The 24,985-nt window shown below is 44.9% G+C and overlaps 2 protein-coding genes across 8 annotated transcripts in view; both read left to right on the forward strand.

The window, feature by feature from the left end:
* The window catches only part of LOC100617800 (zinc finger protein 420-like), an 86,208-nt gene extending 81,165 nt beyond the window's left edge, over positions 1–5,043 (forward strand). For both annotated transcript variants that reach the window (XM_056825132.1, XM_056825137.1), the window contains one exon: positions 1,550–5,043. In XM_056825132.1, the coding sequence (XP_056681110.1) occupies positions 1,550–2,994 (1,445 nt within the window). In that variant the 3' untranslated portion in view covers positions 2,995–5,043. The remainder of the gene's footprint in view (positions 1–1,549) is intronic.
* Positions 5,044–14,802: 9,759 nt separating this feature from the next.
* Positions 14,803–24,985, forward strand: part of LOC103094333 (zinc finger protein 850-like) — a 293,282-nt gene continuing 283,099 nt past the window's right edge. The window contains exons 1-2 of one of the 6 annotated variants that reach the window (XM_016430262.2): positions 14,822–15,678; positions 16,795–16,846. In XM_016430262.2, coding sequence (XP_016285748.2) covers positions 16,814–16,846 — 33 coding nt within the window. In that variant the 5' untranslated portion in view covers positions 14,822–15,678; positions 16,795–16,813. Of the gene's footprint in view, positions 15,679–16,794; positions 16,847–24,985 lie in introns of all 6 variants that reach the window. The other 5 variants (XM_056825064.1, XM_056825056.1, XM_056825065.1 and 2 more) reach the window with 5 other exon arrangements.

Here is a 24,985-nt window from a genome sequence, read left to right on the forward strand (position 1 = left end):
AGGAGTCACTTGATCTTATTATGTCCATGTTATAATTGAGGAGCCTGAGACCCAAAGAGCTTCTTTGACTTGCCCACCTTTAAAATTCATAGCAAGTTTCTGAGATACAGGGAGAATGCATCACCACTTGTATTGTGATTTTTAAGAATATGAAAATGCCAGCATCTGTATAAAGTAGGAAATAAGAAGAGAATTGTACAAGATTTCCTGCTCATTTCCTTACAAAAGGTTCTTACAAAAGGATCATACTGTATGAGACATTTTTAAATATGGAAACTACCATATTTTTGTTGAAATCATGTAATAGAAGGATTTTAAGTGAAAAGAGGCATCTAAAGAAAAGTAATGGCTGCTTTCAAGGAGTAGGGAACAACAAAATCCTTTTATGCCTTGTATGAATGCAAAAAAAGGGTGCTAAATTTCCTCATCTGATCTCAGATACTGGACCAAAAAGTAAGATTCAAAACAATAATGAAGGGAATTTCTTTTTTGTTGTTGTTGTTTTTTTAATTATATTTTATTTGATCATTTCCAAGTATTATGTCTTTAAGACATAGATCATTTTCTTTTCCTCCCCCCACCCCCGCCACCCCCCATAGCCAATGTGTAAATCCACTGGGCATTACATGTTTTCTTGATTTGAACCCATTGCTATGTTGATAATATTTGCATTAGAGTGTTCATTTAGAGTCTCTCCTCTGTCATGTCCCCTCAACCGCTGTATTCAGGCATTTGCTTTTCCTCGGTGTTTCCACTCCCATAGTTTGTCCTCTGCTTATGGATAGTGTTTTTTCTCCTAGATCCCTGCAGATTGTTCAGGGACATTACACCGCCACTAATGGAGAAGTCCATCACCTTCGATTATACCACAGTGTGTTTGTCTCTGTGTACAATGTTCTCCTGGTTCTGCTCCTCTCGCTCTGCATCACTTCCTGGAGGTTGTTCCAGTCTCCATGGAACTCCTCCACTTTATTATTCCTTTCAGCACAATAGTATTCCATCACCAACATATACCACAATTTGTTTAGCCATTCCCCAATTGAATGAAGGGAATTTCTTAATGCTTACAGAAACGCAAAATGATAAAATAATTTGAGCATTTAGTCTACATGCATACAGTGGTGTCATAGCTATAGAGTACATAATATATAGACAGTGACAATGAAAGGTAAACGATTGACAATGAATTGTCTAGTATTGTAGAAAGCACGCCTAGTCGGAAGATTTGGGCTCAGCTGCCAAGATTTTGGATTAAGTCACTCATTCAGCCTTTCTTACATAATGGTCTACGTTAGGAGTGTAATAAAGCTACTCTGTCCAAAATTCCAGGTTTGTTATGAAGAGCCAATGAGATCACATGGGAGGCTCTTTGTTATTTAAATTGATTTTTAGCTTTGAGGTAATGGCATTTTTCAAAGGATGGATTGTGCCTGTTTAAGTTTGAAGACTTCTTGTGAGGATATAAAGCAGTTTATGTTCTGACGATGAAGGAAAGGAGATCGCTTTATAGGTGTATATGTCACTACATGTGTTTTACTGTTTCCTTTAGGAGAGATCAGATCTGAAATGAAGGTGAATCCAACAGAAGGAAGCCTTCCTTTGGATGAAATGGACCTACAAAGATTCATGAGTGATGGCCTTGATAACGTTGCTTCCAGGGAATTCTGTGTTGCACCTCAAAATTCATCCCATAATGAATATCAAACAATGTACACTGAGGAAAAATCTATTGAAAGCAATCAGTGCAGAGAAACTGTTATGCACAGGGCCAGTCTCTTTGGACATCAGAGGATGCACACTGGGGAGAAACCTTATGAATGCAAGCAATATGGAAAGACATTCAGTCATAGCTCTGGTCCCGTTAATCATCAGAGGAAGCACATTGGGGAGAAACCTCATACATGCAAGCAGTGTGGAAAAACTTTTACTAAGAGGTCAGGTCTAGTTTATCATGAGAGGATGCACACTGGGGAGAAACCTTATGAGTGCAAGCAATGTGGAAAGACATTCAGGCAGAGCTCTGATCTTGGTGTACATCAGAGGCTGCACACTTGGGTGAAACCTTATGAATGCAAGCAATGTGGAAAGGCATTCACTCAGAGCTCTCATCTTGCTTCTCATCAGAGGGTTCACAGTCGGGAGAAACCTTATGAGTGCAAGCAGTGTGGAAAGAGATTCAGTCATAGCTCTGGTCTTGCCTTACATCAGAGGCTGCACACTGGGGAGAAACCTTATGAGTGCAAGCAATGTGGAAAGACATTCAATCAGAGCTCTTATCTTGCTTCTCATCAGAGGGTTCACAGTCGGGAGAAACCTCATGGATGCAAGCAATGTGGAAAGACATTTAGGCGGAGCTGGGTTCTTGCTATGCATCAGAGGACCCACACTGGGGAGAAACCCTATGAATGTAAGCAATGTGGAAAAACATTCACTCGGAGCTCTAGTCTAGCTTCTCATCAGAGGCTGCACACTGGGGAGAAACCTTATCAGTGCAAGCAATGTGGAAAGACATTCAGGAGGACCTCTGATCTTGCTTCTCATCAGAGACTGCACACTGGGGAGAAACCTTATGAATGCAAGCAATGTGGAAAGGCATTCACTCAGTGGTCAGGTCTAGCTTGTCATCAGAGGATGCACACTGGGGAGAAACCTTATGAGTGCAAGCAATGTGGAAAGACATTCACTCAGAGCTCTGGTCTTGCCGTACATCAGAGGCTGCACACAGGAGAGAAACCTTATGATTGCAAGCAATGTGGAAAGCCTTTTACTTATTCGTCAGGTCTAGCTTATCATCAGAGAATACACACTGGGGAAAAACCTTACGAGTGCAAACAATGTCAAAGGACATTCAGTCATAGCTCTGGTCTTGCTTATCATCAGAGGACCCACACTGGGGAGAAACCTTACGAGTGCAAGCAATGTGGAAAGACATTCACTCAGAGCTCTGCTCTTGCCGTACATCAGAGGCTACACACTGGGGAGAAACCTTGTTAATTCAAGCAATTTGGAAATACATGCAATCAGACCTCTTTCTATTGTGTGAAAGCAATTTATACTCCCCATTTCCGGGGTAGTATTCCTAGTGTGAGTCTAAACTTGAATTAGGCGAGGATTATGTGATGGAAATCAGAGTTAAGGTGGAGTGGCAGCAATAGAACAATCATGAGATGATTGCAGAGTGATATCCAGTTCATCGGTCCCACTGGACTGTCCACCTGGGTGGCCAAGTCAAAATAGAAAGCCATGGTTGACTCCTTAGGTGAAATTTGTGCATTAGTGGGCTGAGAAATTGTTTGATCAATTCAGGCAATGGAAGATATCCAAGCTTTTAGTTTTGTTCCTGGATAAACTTTCCTTTGAGCATGTTTAGGGCACCTTAATGGTATCCACAGAATAACAAGCTAAATGGAGTAATGAGGAAAGTATCTCTCTCCTCTTTTTTCATTCCCCCTTAATACCTTAGATTAAACAAGGTGATGTTAGAGCCAGTCTCATAATCTTTCCTCTTATAGTATATACCTCAGAAACCAGGCATTCAATACTTGGAGCTCTCAACTTGCTCAGAATCAGACAGTTTACTCTGTTCTGTCATAGAGACTCCTAAGATTAATGTAAAGATTCAAAATATTAAAATACATAAATATTAAATAAATTAAGAAAACCATAAAATATATAAAAATGTGGTCTTCTAAAATTAATAAGTCTCAATTTAAAATTAGGTTTTATAGTAGTTTATTTACAAAAGGATAGAATAAAAGTAGAGAAATGAGAAAGGTCAGAGTAAGAAATCTAGCTTAACGAGGTTGACTATTTGCCCCAGTCCTGGTTTTACTCAGGATGGGCTAATTAGTCCTCAACTGGAGGGCCTTCAACCTTCAGCGAAGGGCTGGTGTTGAACAAAACAAAGGCTCTATCAATGAAGCCTTTTCCAAGATGGAGGTCTTTCCAGAGGGTTGTTGCTCCGGAAAACCAGGAAAAGGAGTCAGCCTTTTCACGTATCCACTCTTTATTCCCAAGGGAATGTTCAAGTGCTGCCTCAACAATGTCAATCTCAGGTCCACAAGGCAGATCCTTTCACCAGCCTCTAGCTTGAACTCCAAACTCCAAAGAACTACTCATAGAAAGCTGCAACTGCTTTTAATGACATTTCTTTGAGTTTCTTCCTGTGCATTCCTTCTACTTTATGTGTTCCAGTTGAACCTTTAGCTTTGCTTAGGACTGCCCAGATGACAGTCAGTCATTTCTGATTCATCACCCACTTTAGCACAGGTGGGTCACAGATTTCCTCTACTTAAAGGTAAAAAGGCATGTATGCACCTCTGTGATTAACAATAAAATAAGCCTGGGATAGCTAATCCCCTCTTCACAATTCACCTTGTGAACTTTTAGGAGACTAGTCTCCCTAAATGATTAACATAAACAGCTTATACCTCTAAAAATCTTCTAACTAGCAGTGTATACAATATTGAGCCTTCTAAAAGGAAACTAAAATAGAGATAAACGGAAAATAGGGAGAGTAAAACCAGTGTTTTCTAGTCATATTGACAAAAAGTCAGTAGGGGGAAGTCCCCTTTGGCATAAGAGTGTATATTAAAAAATGTGTTCAACACCCTTCAGTTCAATAAATTGCACCCCAATGTTTATTCTGGGTCTTTTTGATGTAGTGTAGGTCTCTGCAGTCATCTTTCTCCAAACAGTTCATTTTCTGGAATCAAGGAATTAGGTTCTTTTCCTGAAAATTTTCCCAAACAATTTTAAATTGTAGGTTTTATGAAAAATACTATCTTGCTGATGAGGGTGTTGACCAATACCAGAATCAATTCAGGACACATGGTTCAGTTATGGTTTTTTATGAGTCATTTTATCAAAAGAAAAGCCAAAAACATGAAAAGAAAAACCCGTAGAAAAATTTTTTGCAGAAAGAGAATTCAAACTAGGAATCAAAATATAAAAAAATCTACGTATATAAAATTTTCTTACTATGTAATGAATTTGTAATAGAACTTTGTATTATGGTCCAATTAAAGTAATTTTGGTCCTACAAGTCTGTATCACAAAATGCAGTAATATTGCACTTGACCATTAGCAGCCAGGACTACAGTTTCCATATTAAGAGATTACAAAGCACTAGATTTCAGCAGCAAATGGGAAATAGCATTCCCTGCCTGGATTATCCTTTTTCCTACAAGGAGAGGGAAGCCAGGAATTGCCACCAAGGTGAGCTGCTTGTCAGAATGTGGCACAAGGGAAGACTTGTGTCTGATGTATATCTTAATCTTGAACCCCAAAGAAGTTCAAGTCCTCTTGGCAAAGAATGTCATCAATCCCACTGTGATTGTTTGGTCTCCTTGACTTTGTGCTTTTTGATTCTGTTTAATGGCTCTTTTTTTAACTTCTCCTGGAACCAGGCATAGTCATTAATCATAGTCCCATAATATTCATCATTAAATGGCAGGTTATCATAGTCTAAAGCTCTTGGGTATGCATTAATGGTATGACACAGATATTTTAGGTTTTTTTAACTGCAAAATCAGAAAAAGATTAATATTGATTATATGTACTTTAAATAAAAGAAATAAGAAAAATCTAAAGATTCTATTAAAAGAAAAAGCAATAATAGAACAAAATTTCAGGAATTCAATGTATTTCCAAAAGCAGTCTCCACTTGCCCATGGATCTCCAATGCTGTTGACAGAATATAGTCAATCTGTTTCAATAGAAGGTAAGTGAGCAATGAATCCAAGATTCCTTTTCTCCAATTTTTATAACTGTTGGGAGTCCTTAACAATATTTCAAATGCACCTTCCTGTGCACTGGAAATTCTTCATATATAACTTGTCTCCTGGGTTCCAGTCTTGAAGTGAAGAGTCTATTGTTCCTCCTTGTACTGCAGCTACGGATTGATGGAGCTCTCACAATTTGTTCTGCAATTCCTTTATATCGGAAGTAGAAGTATCTCCCCCTAATAGTGATGTATATGCAGGACTAAAAAGCCTAAAAGACTTGGCCTGTATAGGGGGTGTCCAAAATGCATCTCAAATGGTGGGGTGTAGATCTCCCCTGGGCCTGCTTCTAAAACAAAATAGGTCTAGAGGGAGAATTTCAGGCTTTTTAAAATGTCTCGGTGCATAATTTTCCAATCATAGTTTTAAGCTCTTTGTTCATTCTTTCAACGTGGCCTGAGCTCTGGGGATGATATGATACATGGAATTTGGGAGTTATCCCTAGACAAGAATATTCCTGGGATCAAACTGAATTGGTGAAATGACTCCCCATGTCTGAATCAATCTGTGCAGGCAGGCCAAATTGAGGAATAATCTCTTCAGAGCACCTTGGCAACAAAAGCCATGGTGGCTCAGGCAGTAGGAAATACTTCCAGCCATCTGACCATTTGATCCACCATAACTAGACAAAATGTATACTGTCTGGCCTTAGGCAAAGTGATAAAATCAATTTGCAGGTTCTTAAAAGTCATGTAAACCAGAGGATGCTGTTAAAATAATTTGTGGTCGGACTCTGAATATATTAATCATGTAGTAACCAGGGATTTAATTTCTCAATCCCAAAATGAATTTCTAAAGTAAATGGAATTATGGCAGTTTATTCACAATATTTACAGTAGAAGGAAGATGTTAAGGCATGAGAGAGAAAGAAACCTCTGGCTTCTGATAACAATTAGAATTTCTAAGCCTTACCCAGGGGAAGAGAGTCTAAAGAAGATGGGCCTTACCTGGAGGCTTCACACCTCCTGAAAAGCGAGGTCACTAAGTCAGCTTTTTACTCACCAACGGTAACAGTCTAAAAGAGGTTTGGGTGTTGGTCTTCTTGTCATTCCTCCATCCTTCACTTCAAGCTGGGGTGACTGTCTTCTTCAGTCTTTTTTTTCCCTCTATTTAAAGACCTTTCTCTCTTGTGTCACCTCCTCTAACTTTTCACATCTATCAATCACAGCAGAAGCTTTTCTCCAGGACTGATAACTCTTTAGTTCTTACCTTCGTTGGTTAGATTTTATCCATGGGTTACTTAAATCCTCTTTTGTTAAGTTCACCTTTTGTAGTTACTTAACACCTTTTTGTAGTTAAAATCTAAAAATAGATTGTAGCTCACAATTTTATCTTCACAATAAAGAAAGAGCTAAGTGCCTTCATTGTTACAATCAGGAGATAGCTAATCCAGTCCTCACAATGCCCACCAAAAGGTGTCCCATGAATGTTGTGTTGACTATAGGTTTGGCAGCTGGGGCAGACTGTATAACTTGAGAGACTATAGTAGTTATACCAGGGGATATCCATACTCTCCTAACAGATTGTACATTGCCCTGGATAAAGAAGTGACCGATTGCATGCATGGATTAGCAAATTTATTAATAAAAACTTCTAGGGAGCAGGAATATTCCTTCAGATAACACACATATTCCATTAGTCAGTTTTGGTTTAAAATTTTGTTTCTATTTACTTACTTCCTTTTCATTATAGGAAAGGGAAATCTAATTTGTTACTTGTTGCCAAAGTTAAAATTAATTCAGGTCCTTCTAAGGCAGTTAGTTTTTCAGCAGTATCTACCTGGTGGTTGGTTCCCTCTATATACAGGGTCAGTTCCAATTGTACGGGCAGAGCAATGACCTATGACTAGGACTTTGGGTTGCTGGAGAGCAGAAAGAACTTCATTAATTATTTCTTTATTTACTATTTATTTTCCAGCTGAGGTTAAAAATCTTCTCTGAGGCCATAACATAGCCACTGCATGACAAATTCCAAATGGGTACCTAGAATCCACATAAATTATTGCCCTTTTTTCTTTGGGATTTTTACAGGAATGTTTTAGGGCCATAAGTTCTGCACCTTGAGCACTTATATTTAAGGGCAATGAAGCTGCCTACACAGTTGCAAATTCTGTCACTGCTGCAGTTCCAGTGTATACCATCCCTCATGGAAGAATAACCATCAGTGAATAAGACTAGATCTGGGTTGTCGAAAGGAGTGTCCAAGAGATTATCTTGAGGCTTTTCAGCCATAGACGCTACAGATTCACAACTGTGCAATGGTTCTCTTGAAACTGGTTAATCAGGAAGCAAGGTGGCAGGATTAAGTGTTATATAGTGTTTTAAAGTGATATTCTAGTTGTCCATTAAGGCTACTCCATATCTTGTGAGTCTTTGATCTGAAAATGCTTCCTTTCTAGGCCTTAGTAACAGTCCTTCTTCATGTCGGCACAATTTTTAATGGACATCCCAATATTCAGTCAGCCTCTTTCGTTACTAAAAAAGCTGTGTCAGCTATACCTCTAAGGCATGGTGGTGCTCCTGAAGGTATTGGGTCCAGCTGGGCAAAATAATAAACAACTGGACCCTGAACTGGTCCCAAAGAGAATTAAAATACTTGAAGCCACCCCTATCTGCTCATACACATACAAAGTAAATTATTTTGTTTTTGTTTTTAATAATCTGGGATGCCTAGAGCAGGGGCAGACAGGATAGCCTGTTTTATATTGCATGGACTTGACAGGTGTTCTGGCTTTAATCCAAGTGCTTCAGGCTGAATCTTTTGTTAATGCTATAAGGGGTTTGGTGATTTCCCCATAGCAGGGAATCCGTGTCTACAAAAACCTGTCACCCCTAAGATTTTTCTTAACTGTTTCTTAGTGGTGGGAGCACTCAATTTTTGAATATTTTCAATGTGCTTACGAGAAATAAAGCACACCAGCAGTTAAAATGAACCCTAAAGATTCGACTTTGGAGAGATAATAGTGAACCTTTGCCTTTCAGAGTTTGTGGCCTCTTTTCATAATTCTAAAAGAAAATATTATTGTCTTGATATGCTGAGGTATTTGGTGAGGTCAAGAGCAAATCATCCAGTTATTTAATTAACTGTTTTGAAATTTCATATTATCTGTGTTGGCTCAAAAGTTGTGCACACAGTATAGGGCTTTCCACATTCTTTTGTGCCAAATGACACCAGGTCCCCTTAGAAACTTTCCAGGTAAAGGCAAATATATTCTTGGAAGCCTCATAAATACGTATCAAAAAAAAAAAAAAAGCTGAGCACAAATCCATTACAATAATGTAAGTAGCTGTACTGGGAATAGAGGAAATTATTGTGTTTGGGTTTGAAACCACAGGATGTTTTGATTATGCCATGATTATTTACAGCCTTTAATTCTTGGATGATTCTACATATGACTTTTCAATCTGGACCTTTATTTGTTGTTGTTTTTTTTAATGTGTATAGTGGGTGTATTATCCAATTTTCATGGAAGTATTCCTTGCTCAAATAAGGAATTTATTACTGGGGTTATTCCCTCAATTGCCTCTTTTGATTGAGGGCACTGAGGAATGGAAGAAGCTGGCTCACCTCTTGTCTTAATTTGAACAGGAACAGCTGCTTTAAGTAGGCCTATATTGGAAGAAATGTGGCCCAAAGAGACTCAGGTATATCAGCTGGTATTTCCAATATGGGAGCCTCTCTTACCTCCTGTCTCTCTGAGAGAAGTACAGGGAGCAAATTTAAAGATTCCTCGGGTAATTCTAATGACATAGATCCATCTGGGGTGCAAGTTATTCTGGCTTTAAGTTTATGTAATAGATCTCTTCCCAGCAGATTTGTGGGGGGTCCAGACATTAATGGACAAGAATATTCTAAAGATAAGGGTCCCGTGGGTAACATTCGAGGAAAAAATCTGGGGCCCTTTTGAAGTGTTTCTGATATACCTACTACATGTAGAGAGCTAATATAGTTTCGTTTTGCATCTGGTTTAGTCTCTAGGAATATTCTAAATGCCCAGTATCTAAAAGACAATCATAGTGCAAGTTTTCCATTTTTAGGGTTACATGGGGTTCATTACTGTGTGTTTGGGAATATTTGGGGATAATTAGCATTAAAATATCAGCATCTGGAAAATCAAAGGTTTCACTTTTTGATTCCAAGGCCCTTGCTTCCTCTTCACCCCTTCATAAAGATTCTTGGGCATTTCTCTGGGATCCTCCACAGTGAGGGGGATTTTTTCACCCTGAGTATAGTGTGGACGAGCTCCACTTTTTACATATTGGTGTTGGGTATTTTGTCCTGTGTTCTCATTTTCCTCCTTTGGATGACTATTTCTGTAATTACTTTTATTATAATTATGATTATTGTTATATCTGTTATTTCTGGGATTATCATTATTCTTAAAATTCATATTATTTGGTATCTGATTCCAGTTTCTACAGACCATCATTAAGTGACCCTTTTTAGTGTCGTTCTGCCCTCCAGCTCTGAGTGATTGTCTTTACTCCAAGTCCAAGTGACTGTCTTCCAGTCCAGCTCTGAGTGACTCTTCCTCAGTTCAACTCCAAGTGACTGACTGGTCATCCTTGTCTCTGTGTGTCTCTTCACTCTTTAATCACCTTTTTCTCTTGTGTCACCTCCCCTTAATTTTAGGTCTACCAATCAATCCCGCTGATTCACACCAGGACTGCCCACTCTTTCACAGGTGGGTCACCTCCCACTCAATGTATGAAATGGGTGTTCACACCTTCTTGTGGTTAGTTCACACCGTTTGTGGTTGAAATGGGTAGATCTACACTTTGAGCATTAAAATCTAAAAATCGACAGGGCATTACAATTTAATCTTCGAAATGAGGGAGGAGCCAAGTACCTTCATTGTTACAATTAGGGGAGAGCTAAATCCAGTCTTTGCACCACACATTCACATCTCAAAAGCCTCAGGGCGCCATCCCCAATTTTACCATTGAGCCAAATGTTCCCTTCACACATCTCCTGTACCAGCTCACTATCCCTCCCCCCAGCTCTTAGTTAGAGGCCTGATGATACGACCTCCATCCCAGGCCACTGTGAATTCATAATTTCAGAAATGGGGATGGGCCTGCCTCATTCTTTGGGTACTCAGTGGGGAAGATCAGGATTGGTATTCAGAAGGTAGCAGCAACCATTTTGATAAGACCCAGAGACAAGTAGGGGAAAGGGTGAAACTTCTTTACTTATTTTGTCAGATAATTTGTATAGTATTGGGATTGGTTGTTCTTTAAACACTTGATAGAATTCCCTTGTGAATCCATCTGGCCCTGGGGGTATTTTCTTAGCAAAGGAGTTTTACTAAGTTCCTTTCATGATACCCATATGGTAATGATTCCAAAGGCAGCAGACCAAGAACCAAGAAAGAAGACTACAGACCAATCTCCATGAATATAGATGCAAAAATCTGAAATAGAATACCATTAAAAAGAAGCCCGCAAGCGACCACAAGCATCATTCACTCTGATCCCATGGGCTTCATATCAGGAATGCAGGGATGGTTTAATATTAGGAAAACCATCCACATAATTGACCATATGTTGTGGTGAAAATATCACCTTTAACGATTGTTATAATATTAATTTATGGTCGCCAAGGAATTTACTTATGAAATTCCTAAAATGAAACAGTCAAGTCAGAATGAAATTTATGGTGGTTTAATCACAATGGGAGTAAGAAAGGGAGAGGGAGAGAAGGAGGGAGGAGAAAAGGAAAAAGGTTAACTCGACCTTCTGGCCAAACCAGAGGGAGATTAGGCCCAAAGGGCCAAGGTACAGAAGAAATCAGTCCTTGACTCACGTGACCGATCTGAAGGGAATCTGTGGGCCTCCTCCCTCCTCAACCTCCTATCACAAACTCCCATCTAGCCCTGTCCACAGGAAGTGAGCGAATTCCAGAGGCTCTTCCTTACCTCACTTACTATGTCTCACAAGTGCCAATGGTGGCTCAAGCTTGTCTTAGGACAGCCCAGGTGGGCAGTTAGTTATTTCTGATTTGTCATTGACTAGCACATGCCCATGTAGTGTGGGTGTGCACAATTTTGGGTGCTAGACCAAGCAAGATGGAGATTTTAAAATTCACAATCCCCCCTGATGATGTTTGGGGGACTAGTCTCCCCAATTGATCAGTAAACATAAGCATACTGCACCCCCAAAAATTCTAACTGCAAGTGTATACAAAATGTACCCACTAAGAGGAAACCTTCAATAGTTGTAGATTAGAGGGAATAGAGAAGAGCAAAAGACAGTAAACCAATGTTTTGCTGGGTGCATTGACAAAACCCCATTAGGGGGCAGTCCCCTTTGGCATAAGAATGTACATTCAAAATAAATTCAATCAACCGCACCTCAAGGTTCATTCTGGATCTTCCTGTAGTGAAAAGGTTTAGATATCTTTCTGCAAACAGTTCATTCTCTGGATTCAGTTAGTTACCAAGCTTCTTCTCTGAAGATCTATCTTGAAAAAAAATTTTAAATATTGGATTTTATGAAATACAATTCCCCCTGAAGAAAGTTTTAAAAAAAACACCAAGTCCAGCTGAGGATGCAAGGTTTAATTGTGGGGGTGTGTGAGTTAATTCAAAAGGAAAACAAAAACAAAAGTGAAAACAAAAGAAAAAAACAAAAAAAAAGAAAAATTTAAGGTAAAAAATATAAACCCTTTATATGTACATATATTTATATTAAAGAAGAATTCAAAATTAGTATCAAAATATCAAGAATCTATATAAAATTTTGAGAAAGCAAGAATACATTTTCTCACAGGCCCCTGTATTAGGGTCCAGTTAAGTAATTTCTAATCCCACAAGTCTGTAGGACAGAATGCAGCAAATTTCACTTACTCATTTGCAGCCAAGGCTATAGGAAGTTGCTATAATATAGGAGAGAAAAAAGGACCAAATTTTTATTTTATATAGGGAAGTGTTGTTCTCTCGTCTGATTTTCCCTTCATTCTCAGGGATGGAGGGGAGCCAGGATGGTAGCCAACCTTTGGTCTTGTCTGTAGGTACTTTCACAAAGAGTGTGGATACAAGGAAGGCCTACATCTTAATGTATGTCAAGTGTCGCAACCCGAGTCTCACACTAGGTTCAAGTCCTTCTAAACCCTTTACTTCCCTCCTCAATTTTGGGGTGAACTCAGGCCTTGGCAGCCTGAGCCCCCCGTGAGAAAGTCAGGCTGACTCACCCCCTACAAACTACAAACAATTTTTCAGTGCCCTCAAGACTGTCTATGGGCCATTAAAACCCACCACCACTCTGTTGCTATCCTCTGACGGTGACACTCTCATAAAAGATAAAAAAGGCATCAGCAACAGGTAGAAAGAACACTTCAGTCAGCTTCTCAACCGACCCTCTTCAGTCGACCAAAGAGCCCTGGACCAGATCCCCCAAAACCGCACCATTGAACAACTTGACGTCACTCCTTCAATAGAGGAAATGCAAAAAGCCATTAAAAAAATGAGTGCAGGCAAGCCACCTGGTAAAGATGGGATCCCAACCAAAGGCATTCAACACAGTGAACAGGGACGCATTGTGGGTGATCCTCAGCAAGCTCGGTTGCCCAGCAAAATTCGTCAAACTGATCCAGCTCTTTCATGTCGACATGACAGGGGAAGTCCTATCTGGTGGAGAGACTTCTGATCGCTTCAACATCTCCAATGGCGTGAAAGAAGGCTGTGTCCTCGCTCCAGTACTATTCAACCTATTTTTCACCCAAGTATTACGACATGCTGTGATGGATCTAGACCTGGGCGTCTACATCAAATACCGACTGGATGGCTCACTATTCGACCTTCTATGCCTGACTGCAAAAACAAAGACAACAGAGAGACTCATCCTGGAAGCTCTCTTTGCAGATAGCTGTGCTCTCATGGCCCACCAAGAAAATCATCTCCAAACCATTGTGGACAGGTTCTCCACCGCAACAAAACTGTTTGGCCTGACTATCAGCCTCAGCACAACAGAGGTGCTGTTCCAACCCGCACCAGGGAGGCCAATGAACCAGCCGTGCATTATAATCGACAGCACACAGCTTTCTAACGTCAACACCTTCAAGTACCTGGGCAGCACCATCGCCAACGACGGGTCCCTAGACCACGAGATGAATGCCAGGATCCAAAAGGCCAGCCAGGCACTCCGGCGGCTGCGCTGCAAAGTCCTCCAACACAGCGGTGTAAGCACTGCGACGAAGCTCAAAGTGTACAACGCAGTGGTCCTCAGCTCGCTCCTGTACGGTTGCGAGACATGGACACTGTACCGGAAGCACATGAAGCAGCTGGAGCAATTCCACCAACACTCCCTCCAGTCAATCATGAGGATCCGATGGCAGGACCGAATCACCAACCAGGAAGTCCTCGACACAGCCAACTCCACCAGCATCGAAGTCCTGGTCCTCCAAACGCAGCTACAATGGTCTGGACACGTCATCCGCATGGACCCACCGCGAATACCAAGACAGGGATTCTACGGTGAACTGTCAGCTGGACTCAGGAAACAAGGCCGACCAAAGAGAAGATTCAAGGATCAGCTAAAGTCCAACTTGAAGTGGGCTGGCATGACACCAAAGCAACTAGAACTCGCTGCCTCGGACAGAAGCAGCTGGCGAGCCCACATTCACCAGGCCGCCATCGATGTCTTGCCGCTGCGCGAACGCCGACACCAGACCACAACCCGTAACAACGGGCGTCCCAAGCCCCATGTGCCACAGACTGTGCGCCTCAGCCTGTGGACTCCAAAGCCCATGAGGGTACACCGTAGGTGAAACTGCACAAAGACAATCGTCATTCTCAGTCCCGGAGAGGCTACCACTACTACTCTTTCAGGGACTGGTCAGTGGATTCTCCAGGACTGTCTCGTGGCACAGAGGGATCCCTGACTGGCCTCACTGACTGCCTTCACTTCCTCTGCTCTGATTGCGGAAGGGACCCTTCGAGCTCAGCACTGAGGAGGGGGGGGGGGGGGGCAGCGCTGCTTCCCTCTTCCTGAGGAAGGCTTCTACCTTGTCCTGGGGCTGAGGACCCTCCCGGGAGGCTTCCCAGAGACACTCCATGTGATCAGAAGTGATGCCTCGACTTGCCAGGTGCTTCGTTTTTGAACACTCGGGGCTAGGCAAGGAGGGTTAAGGGACTTGCCCAGGGTCACCCAGCTAGGCAGTGTCTGAGCTAGACTGGAACCCAGGACCTGCCATCTGTGGGCGAGGCTCTCCATCCATGGAGTGTCCCAGCCCCGCCCCTCAGTGTTTTCCGTAGCCCGGGCTGTGATTGGTCCCTGGAAGCAATCATGTGACTTCTCTTGTCTTTGCTATTGGCACGCTCCATCCTGCTCAGGTTCCCTAAGAGGGCAGCTGGCTGTCATTCCCGGCCCGAATCCCGCCTGGCGGGAGCCAGCAATGCTCTGCGGGCGGTTCGTCCTTGAGGCCTCGGCAGGGACAGCCAAAGGAAACTGGTCTCTGGTTTGGGCCTTCCCAGCTCGGGGGTCACGGCGAGAGTGTCCCGGAGAGGGTCTGGCGGGCTTTCTGCTCAGTTCAGGGAAGAGTCCCTGCAGGGGCGGGGCGGGGGCGGGGCCTCAGTGAGTGAGGAGGAATAAGGGGGCGGGGATTCAGCCAATGAGCAGGATTGAGGGGGCGGGGCAGGCCCAAAAGGTGTGTAAAGGAAGGAGAGGGAGGGAGGAGGAGGCGGGGCCCACACTGGAGGCCTAAAAGGGAGGTACAGGAAGAGCGGAGGGGGGGAGGGTCTTCCCCAGGCCCCGAGCCTGCGGCGCGGAGGACTCTGGGAAGCCGGAAGTGAAGGTGGCTCCCAGTCCTTCCTCCTGCTCTTCCACTTCAAGAGATCTTCACGCTTTGGCCCCTTAACGGGCCGTAGAATTCCCTCCCCGCCGCGCCTGAAGCCTCGGTAATGATCGCATGGAGCCGGGGGACAGCGGGAAGGCGGGCCCGAGTGGGCGGGGCCGGAGGTAGACGAGCCGGGCTCCTGCGGGGAGGGCGGGCGGGGGAGTTCGTCTCCCCGCTCCGAGGGTACAGCCAGGGGCAGAAGGGGGGGGCCCTAGGGCTGGAGTGAGTTCGAATTCTGATTTTATGAGTCTCTATGAGCCAGCCCCCCTCCTGCCTGTTCCTCCGGAAGCCCCGCCCCTCCCCCAACCCCCGGGGACGCTGCAGCTGGGCGGGGCTGGCTGGCCGGGCAGGGTTTGAATTGCCTGTGAGGTGTGCTGTGTCCCCGGGGCTGCTCCGGTCTCCCCCAGGGGTCGTCAGTGGTATCAGGTTTCCTCTTGTTAAAATGACCTTCCTGGAGGGGGTGTTCCGGCGAGGGGGCGGGACAGTACTGGATGCAATTTTGTGCACTGTGTCCGGACCCAGGAGTCCTGCCTCCCAGCCTCTGCTTCAGGCACCCAAGTAGGGTCTATTCAGGCTAAATCGGCAGTAATGACCAGAGAGAGGGCGGAGAGTGAAGAGGAGTTCAGGAGGGCTTCCTGGAGGAGGCGAGATTGTCCTTTGGACTATAGGCTAGCCGGGAGGGCAGTGGTGTTGGGGGGGAGGGACAGCCAGAGAAGGTGCTCCTGGCCAAGAGGCTGGTGTGTTCCGAGGTGGAAGGTCCGGATGTGGGAGGGGCCGTTAGGGCTGGGAGGCTGAAGAGCATCCTGGGGGATTTGATAGGGGAGGGGGCAGAGGGAGGAGGAGGGAGCTCCGGGGAGAGTGCCCGGTCAGCTTGGGTTGGTCCTGGGTTCCAGTGTGGCCTCAGAGCCTTCCTGTGCTCTTAGGGGCTCCCCAGCTCCAGAGGGTCCCCGGCACCCTCCCCAGCCTCTAGGGAGACCGCAGCACCCCCTCCTCCTGTTCCCCCAGGCTCAGCCGCCCTGGGAGCCCCCGAGTCTCCCCAGGGTGCTGCCCGCCTTGCCAGGAGCTCTGTTGGCCTTCCCAGACTTCCCTGCTCTGCCTGGGCAGGGGGGAACCGAGTCCGGGAAATCCGGGGGAGCTTCACGGGGGACTCACTGGGGCTGCTTTGCTGCCTCCACAGGGAGCCTGGAGTGCCCAGGATGGCCCTGCAGACAGACAGACTCCCAGCCCAGGTAAGTGCATTCCGGCCCCCCAGGGGAGCCTGTTGGCGGGACGGTCGGGGTCCCTGCCAGGGACAGCCAGAATCCTGTGGGAGCCCCCGAGAGGCCCCCTTGGCTGTTGTATCCACCCCAGAGGTGACCCCTCCCCTCCCCCCCTCCTTTCTGCTGAGCCCCCTGACCCAGAGGGAGTCCCAGGAGTTGGGGGGAGCCCAGGAAGAGCCTCACACAGAAATGGGGCCTTTTTGCCAGGAGAGGAGCTTGAGGGCTCTCGAGCAGAGCCAGCAGCTGCCTCAGGCCTTCTCTGGGCAGTAGATTCCTCCCTGCTCTAGTCCTTCCCTGCAGGGACCGGCTGCAGAGAAAGGGGCGACTTCCTGACTCTCTGGGAGTTTTCTGTGCATGTAGGGTTGGGGGTTCCTGAGGGAGACGTCCTGGGCTTGTCCCGAAGGCTCAGGGACAAAGAATGGGGCACAGACAGCCTGGAGGGCTTCGAGGTCTGCTAAAATCTGCTTTCAGCAGTCTGTGTAACAGCGCTCTGGGGTGAACGGTCTTATTCTCCCCATTTCGCTGTTGGGGAAACTGAGGCAAGCAGAAGTTAAGGTTCTGTGCAGAAGTTTTTCTGTTTTAAGGAAACTTTTTAAATTTTTTGGTAATTTACTCTATCTGGAGATGGAATAAGCATTTGGGTCCTTGAACTGCAAAGTAAAACACCCCTGAGGCACCCTCTCACGGCTCCCCATTTGGCCATTGTGCCAGCAAAAGAGCGATCACTTCGCAGATATGTGAGCACTGAAACACTCATGCATTGTTGGTGGAGTTGTCGTCCAGTGATTGATGGTTTGGGTGGGGCCATTTGCCACTGCCCAGAAGGCTTTCCGCCTCTGCTTACCCTTTGTTCGAGGCATGTGTCCCAGAGCAGACGGAAAGAAGCTATTTATACAAAGATATTTCTATAGCAGGGCTTGTTGTGGCAGCCGAGAATTAGAAATGGAGGAACATTCATTCATTGGGGAACAGCCCGGACCAGGTGTGGTGTGTGATTATAGTGTAACCCTGTTGGGCTATGAGGAGTAACCGGCAGCATCATTTCAGAGAATCCCGGGAAGACTTCCATGACCTGATGCAAAGTAGGAGCAGAAGCAGGAGAACGTTTTATAGGCTAACAGCAACGCTGTGTGGTCAGAAGCTGTGAACGCCTCGGCTGTTCCCAGCAGTTCAGGGCTGTCAGACGATCCCAGAGGGCTCGTGATGAGCAAAACCACCTGCTGCCAGAGAGAGAACTGATGGACTCTGAGCTCAGACCAAAACATGGTTCCCGTTTTCCTTCCTTTCATTTTCTTTTGTTCGAAATTTCTTCCACAAATGACTAATCAGGAAACATATTTTATGTGGTTGCTCAGTAAAGTCTGATCAGATTCTTTGCTCTCTCAAGGAGGGGGAAGGGAGGGACGGAGACTATTTGGATCTGAATTAAAAACATGATAGAATTAATTTTGCCTGTAATTGGCTGTCGCTGTGAGGTGTGTCTGAGCTGTCTCCTCCCTTCTGATCCTGCGATCTTTCACATTAAGCTCACATTTCCTTAAACCCCGTCCAGTAGAGTATGGTGTAGGCTTATGCTCTGAGCCCCATTTCCCGCCAGTTTTCTTCGCAGCTTTTACCAAATAAGGAATTTTCTCCCAAATCGCTGGTTTGCCCCTTGACAGGAGGGACTTCCTTTAGCCTGTCCCATTGCTTTATCTCCTTCTTGTCCTACCAGAACCCCAGGTGTAGGCCGACGGCTGGCTTGTGCCCTGCTCCGAGCTCTGGCCGTGCTGCTCCCCAGCTATCCTGGCTCCTTTTCCCTGCTATGGCTGATCTTTTGTTTTCCCCAAAGAATTTGTCATGATTTTGTGCAGCCTCTCAGATATCCTCTTCCTCGTGGCATGAGGGGCGAAATGACACTTTTTTCTCCAGAACTAGATTCTTGGATTTGATCCTCTAAAGAATTTGTTCAGTCTGAAGCAGCTTCTTTGAGGTTTCACTCTAGAAATTTGTGTGACTTAACTGTGGAGCTTCCCCTCTGCGAGGAGAGATGCTGAGGCCGACACGGCTGCTGCTTCCAGAACATCTCTGTTCTCAGGATTCCCAGGAAGCTTGGTCTGAGCATTTCCTGTGGGGTGTGAAGAAGCTGGGAGAAGCCGACCTTGTGCCACCTACTGAGCTGATGCCCTCTTGGAGGGAGGGCTTTGGGGTAGTGAGGGGTGAATCGGAGAAGCATTCTCCATCTTGTGACTCAGAGCTGGAGCTGGCTCAGGTCCCTTCTGTTCAGTGGTGAGCCTTGTCCAAATTCTGTCCAGTGAGGAAAGTGTATTCAATGGGGAGAATTGGAAGAAAGCTGCGTTACATTATTTATTTATACCTCCCCCTGCCAGGCTGGGGAAACTGGCCCACGTGTACCTGCTTTTTAGCGACCCTCAGCTCAGGCCGGAGCTGAGGTTGGCCAAAAACACCCATTTTGAGACTGATGGAAGGAGTATCTCCTCCTTGTACGTCTCGAGCATTCAGTGGGTCTCATCTGCAAACTGGGTCCATATTGACCCATCACTTATTGCTTCTTATACTTTTCATTGCTTACAGCTATTGGGAAGGAGTCGGACCCCTTTCAGGGAACTTCCTCCGTCCCTCTTCCCCATCCCGACTTGGCCTTTCCCTAATCTTTTCTCCAGTTAGAAAGCAGACGACCCAACACTGGAATGTTTCTTTTGCCTTCATTGGTCTGATTTAATTCATCTCTTTGAAGGTAGGTCAGTCTCTTCCCCTGATGTTGAGGTCCAGCACAGGAAAGCGCCTGGTCCATATTGGCCAGGCAGTCGTCAGCCGTTAGTAAGTGGATGTGCTCGGAAGAGCAGAGCTTTGAGATTCCGCAGACGTTTCAGCTTTCACTGGTCACAGTTAAGCTCTCCATGTTCTACATTGGCCTGGAAATCTGGTCCCTGGGTCAAAGCTCTCCCCGTGCTCCAAGACCCCCCCCCCTCCCCCCGCACAGGTAGACTGCAGCCACCAAGTCTCTGGGCTCCGTGTGAGTCCTCGTCTCCCTTTACCCAAAGGAACCTTCATCAGTGGAACCCCCTTCCATGTCAGGGTAGGCCTCCTTCCTCTCTCCATCTTCTCAGGCTTTGTCTTCTTCTCCAGACCTCGTCTCCTGATGCTCTTCTCTATGCACCTCCTCAATCCTCCTCCTTTCAATGCTGTGTAATCAATGGATAATCTGTGTGGAGCTATTCCTGGTTCTGGTTCTGGATTCTCTGGCTTGCAGACTAGAGAGCAGTTGGGGGGAACCTCGGGGAAGCCTATTTGTTATGGAAATAGAAGAACTTCTGAGAGATAGATGGAGAGATGCTGCTAGAGGGGGTGCTCGCTGGGCTTTGTCTGTTGGTCCCTCATGGCTAATAAATCAAGATATTTCCTACCCTTCTCCCTTCACTTCCCTCCCACCCACACCTCCCTTTCTCCTCCCCCACTCTTGGTCAGCCACCTTCTGAGCAACTCAGGGGAACAATGAGAGTTCAGAGAAATATTCTTCACTCTTCCTTTCTCAAGTAAGGGGGTTTATTGGGAACAAACAGGATGGGGGTTGAGGTGAAGGGCATGAGGGTGTCCCTAATCTATGAGGAGAATTAGCAGGGTGTGGGAAATGTCAGTGTTGTCACAGCTATGACACAGAGACAGCCAGAGAGATGGAGGACAACAGTTAAATCTTCTTTCTTCTTCAGTCAGACAATCTCTGCTTGAGGAATTCAAGTCCAGACTCTGCCAAACCCCGAAGGCCTTTCTCTGCCTAGATCAGAAAAAGCCAGTCTCTTTTTAGTCAGGAACCCAGAGAAGAGGTTTCTCTCTTGGTCAGTGACCCCCAAGAGCCCCAAGTCTCCTCAGTACATCTCCCCCTGCCAGCTCCAGCTGCCTCTCCTGGGAACATTCCGTTTGGAATTTTCTTCTTGACTGACAGACTGGTCCTTCACCTTGGTCTGCGTGCCGGGCTTGTCCTGCAAATCCTCTCTTCATGCCTCTTCCACAATCCCCCCTTTTATTCTATAAGTGCACCTTGTAGTTTTCAATGATACTTACCTTTATCATGATTCTATCTATCTATACTCAACCCTGAAGCATTCGCAGTATTCTTACCCCCAAAATAACAAAATCCTAACATATCTTAGCTAGTCTGTCTACCTAGATGCTAAGCTAAGACTGGGTTCTAGGAAAATGGTTTAGGTAAGGGATTCAATGAGTGTCGTTTTTTTTTTTTAATAAAAACCCTCACCTTCCGTCTTAGAATCAATACTGTGTATTGGCTCCAAGGCAGAAGAGTGGTCAGGGCTGGGCCATGGGGGTCAAGTGACTTGCCCAGGGTCACACAGCTGGGAAGTGTCTGAGGCCAGCTTTGTACCCAGGACCTCCCATCTCTAGGCCTGGCTCTCAATCCACTGAGCTACCCAGCTGCCCCCATGAGTGTCGTTTTACATAACACATCCTGTAACAAGTTTTCAAGTCATTCCAACAATCATTAACATGCAGAAAACACAATTGTCCTCTTTCCTGTTATCTCTAAACTCACCAAGTAAGTTCCGGTCACTGACAAATGCTAACCTGCAATTACGATGCGATCTGCTGCTCTACTTCCGTCTCTACTTTCCTAAGACTTGAACAAATACACTAGACTGTAACTCAGGTTAGTCATTAGAATATATTAAGAAATTACTCTAATAAAGTTAGCCTGTTAGTCAGTGAGTGAGTGCGTGTGTCCATGGGACCCACACACATGTCCTTGATTGGATCTCCTGCATGTTTCACGTGCCTGACCAGTTCTCATGGCCTTTGTCGTCATTCCTGGTGCCGTCCGGCATCTCTTTATGGTATCCAGAATCTCCTGCACTCCGTGATGTCCCTTTGCATGAAAGACGGTGCATAGAGGTCGATGAAACCTTTTAGGGAGAAGACGTTTAGCCCCTCGAGCAGTCCAGACGCCTTTGAGCAGCTTAGCGCCTCGCTGCTCCTTCCGTGTCTCTTCTCCGTCGGAGGCTTCAGCGAGATTCTGCCTCTCGATCACACACGCTGGGGACGAAGCTAGCAGCGTCCTTGGACGTTCTGTCTGCTCCGTCCTTCCCATGAGTGTGTGCCTTACGGTGGATGATGGCCACCTCCCGGGAAAGTCTGCAGCACGTATGCTACGACCTCTCAGATTGCCATATGCCATTGGTTTCCCAGCTGAAGTTTTATACCCTCAGTTTTTCCCTACGTAGGTCGGCCAATGGACAGTGGAGAAAGTGTAGTGTGAATCCAGAACGATATTAGCTCTTTTCCCTCGAGCTAATTCCAGGGCCATGAGCAGAGCCTTGAGCTCGGGCACTGACATGACGTGGCGTCAGCTACTGCTGCCCCTGTGAATCACGAACACCGGAGGACCCATCTGTGAATACCTCTAGCTCTGGATCACCAAGAGGGGGGTCTTTCAGGCGTTCCCTTGGCCTGTGCACGAGTTCCACCATCTGATCACAGTCATGCAGTACTTCTCCGCCCATTGGCAAATGAGGAATCCGTCCTGGGTTCAATGGTGCCCATCTATGAATTGTGATGTGTAAGGTTTAAAAGAGTGGGAGTCATAAACTGTAAGAGTTAAAATGGTTGGGTGTCATAAACTGTAGTGATTAAAATAGAGGAAGATATAAATTGTGATAGCTATAAAGAGTGGATGAGTACGTTGTGACCGCAGAAAATATGTTTTCACTACAGTGTTTTGTTTAAAATCAAATATAAGGTGGTCGCCAGGGAAATATTCCCAATTATTAAAATATACCCAAGATAGCTGGGTTTTATAGAGATTTTAATTCATACAAATGTGGAATTAAAGAAAAGGAGAGAAGGAAAAGGGGAATAAATGAGAAAAGGACAGGCCGGCCCAGGGGTCCTAAAAGAAAGATCAGTCAGTCCTTAATCACTCACCACAAGATCTGTCCAAGCAAGGATTCTAGTGACACCAGGCCAGCTTCATGTCAGCTGCTTTCACCAGCTCAATCCTCAATCTGAATGTTTCAGAATGTCTCGAGAGAGACCCTTCAAGACAGCCTTTCCCAGCTGACTGTTCTAGAGGCAGCGTTTCGTCTCCTTTGAAAGGGCATTTTCTCCTATGTCACCTCCCCCAAGTCCTCATATCTACCAATCACAGTAGATGTTTAAAGGACAGACCATTCTTAGTTCACACCTGAGTAGACTAGAATCTCTGAGTAAGTTCTCACCTCTTTGCTCCTTGTAAGTCCACAAGTTGCCTGCCCTTTATAGGTACTTAGCGCCCCTTTGTATTATATCCAAAAATAGGCACGGCTTAAGAACTTTTGTCTTACTCTAAGTATGGGTTTAAGTTCTTTTCATTGTTCAGTGAAGAGTTTACAACTTTATCTTCCCCTGCGGCATGCTTAAGTAGGGGTGGAGTAGAGGTCTCACATTCCTGATCTAAATTCCTTCACTTCTCAAATGGGGAATGGTCTTAACCCAGCCTTGTGAAGTAGGGTCTGAGAATTTTTAAGGTTCATACCTTTGGGCCCTTTTCCTAAAAATACTGCAGACTCCTCTTCATTAATGAACATTTACTGTTCTGTCCAACATTGTGAAGCTCACATTTGCAGATGTTGGGAGTGAAATTTAACGAAAGGGTAAACTGAGGCAGCTCTCCAAAGAAGACAAGCAGAGAAATGATGTCTCTCAATAAAAGGAGTCAGTGCCTTGTCTCTGTTAATGCTCCAAACCCTAAGATCATGATGGTGAACCTATGACACGGGTGTCAGCACTGATACTCATAGCTATTTTCCATGACACACAAGTGCGTGTAGCTCCATACAGAGAAGTATAAGTATGGGGTTGCATGTTGAGAAGGACGTTTTTTTCTTGACGTGACACCACCCGAGTTATGCTCGTTTTTTGGGCAAATTTTGACACGACAGGCTCAATAAGTTGCCCATTGCTGTCCTAAACAGAAGGCTAGATCGCTTTGATAGGTTTGGGGGAGCACAGAACTGTAAGGGTGAAAAAGGGATTTATTTATAAAAAGATTAGACTGGATTATATTTAAAAGAGTATCGCCAGAATTTAATTTATTCCAGAGATTAATTTATAATTTCTTTACTGTGACAAGGAAATCACTTTAAAAGACTGATATATATTAATTTAAGGTCGCCAAGGAATTCAGCTATGTAATTCCTAAATGAAAACTCAAGTCAGCCGTCAGCCTTTTATAGAGTTTAATTACAAACAGGAGGAAGAAAGAATTAGAGATAGAGAGAGAGAGGGAGAGAGAAAGGGGAGAGAAGGGAATAGGGCTTAAATACCCCTTCTGTTTAGGCTGGGCCAAAAGGCCCAAGCCCTTAGATAGCTGGGGCAAAGAAAGGAAATCAGTCCCTATTACTCACGTGACAAAAATGGAGAAACAGTCTCAGGGGTGGGGCCTCCACCTCCAGCTTCCTTCAGAGCAAGCTTCTCAGAGCACCTCTCCAACCACTCAGAGCCAAAACTCTCCAATCACCCCATAGTCCTCAGACCCCTCTCTCTTTAAGGAAACGATCCAAGTTCCCTCCCCTCAGTTCTCACATCTACCAATCACTGTCCATCATTTTCCCTGTGCCAATGGTGGCTCTAGCTTAACCCAGGACTGCCCAGAGGTTTGTGGCTTTGCACATGTCTGTTGAAGGTCATTCTCAAATAATTAAATCTTGATCCTTTGCTACAGCCCTTCCTAAATCCTGTTACCCTGAGTAGGGTAGAGATTGGAATAATTAAATTTTGATCTATGCTGCAGCCCTTCCTAAATCCTGTTAGGACTGAGTAGGGTGGAGATTGTAATTTCCAAGACCTGGTTCTGTCATTCCAAGTATCTCCATTGTATCAATTCTAAAATCAATCATGACTCAAAGAAATTCCTGTTCTATGCTTAAGCATAGGTCAAAGCCCTTTCCATTGTTCAACAAAAGGTTTCTGTCCTAAAGTAATCTTAAGAAGGGAGGAGGAGGAACCTCCCATGCCAATGGGGTTCACATTCCAATAGAGTTCCCACTCTCAATAGGAAATTTTTCAAGTATGAAATTTCCCAATGGTGAAATTTCCAACGTTTATAAGTCTAAGAAATTT

Source organism: Monodelphis domestica, chromosome 1 (assembly GCF_027887165.1).
Source record: "Monodelphis domestica isolate mMonDom1 chromosome 1, mMonDom1.pri, whole genome shotgun sequence".
NCBI lineage: Eukaryota > Metazoa > Chordata > Mammalia > Didelphimorphia > Didelphidae > Monodelphis > Monodelphis domestica.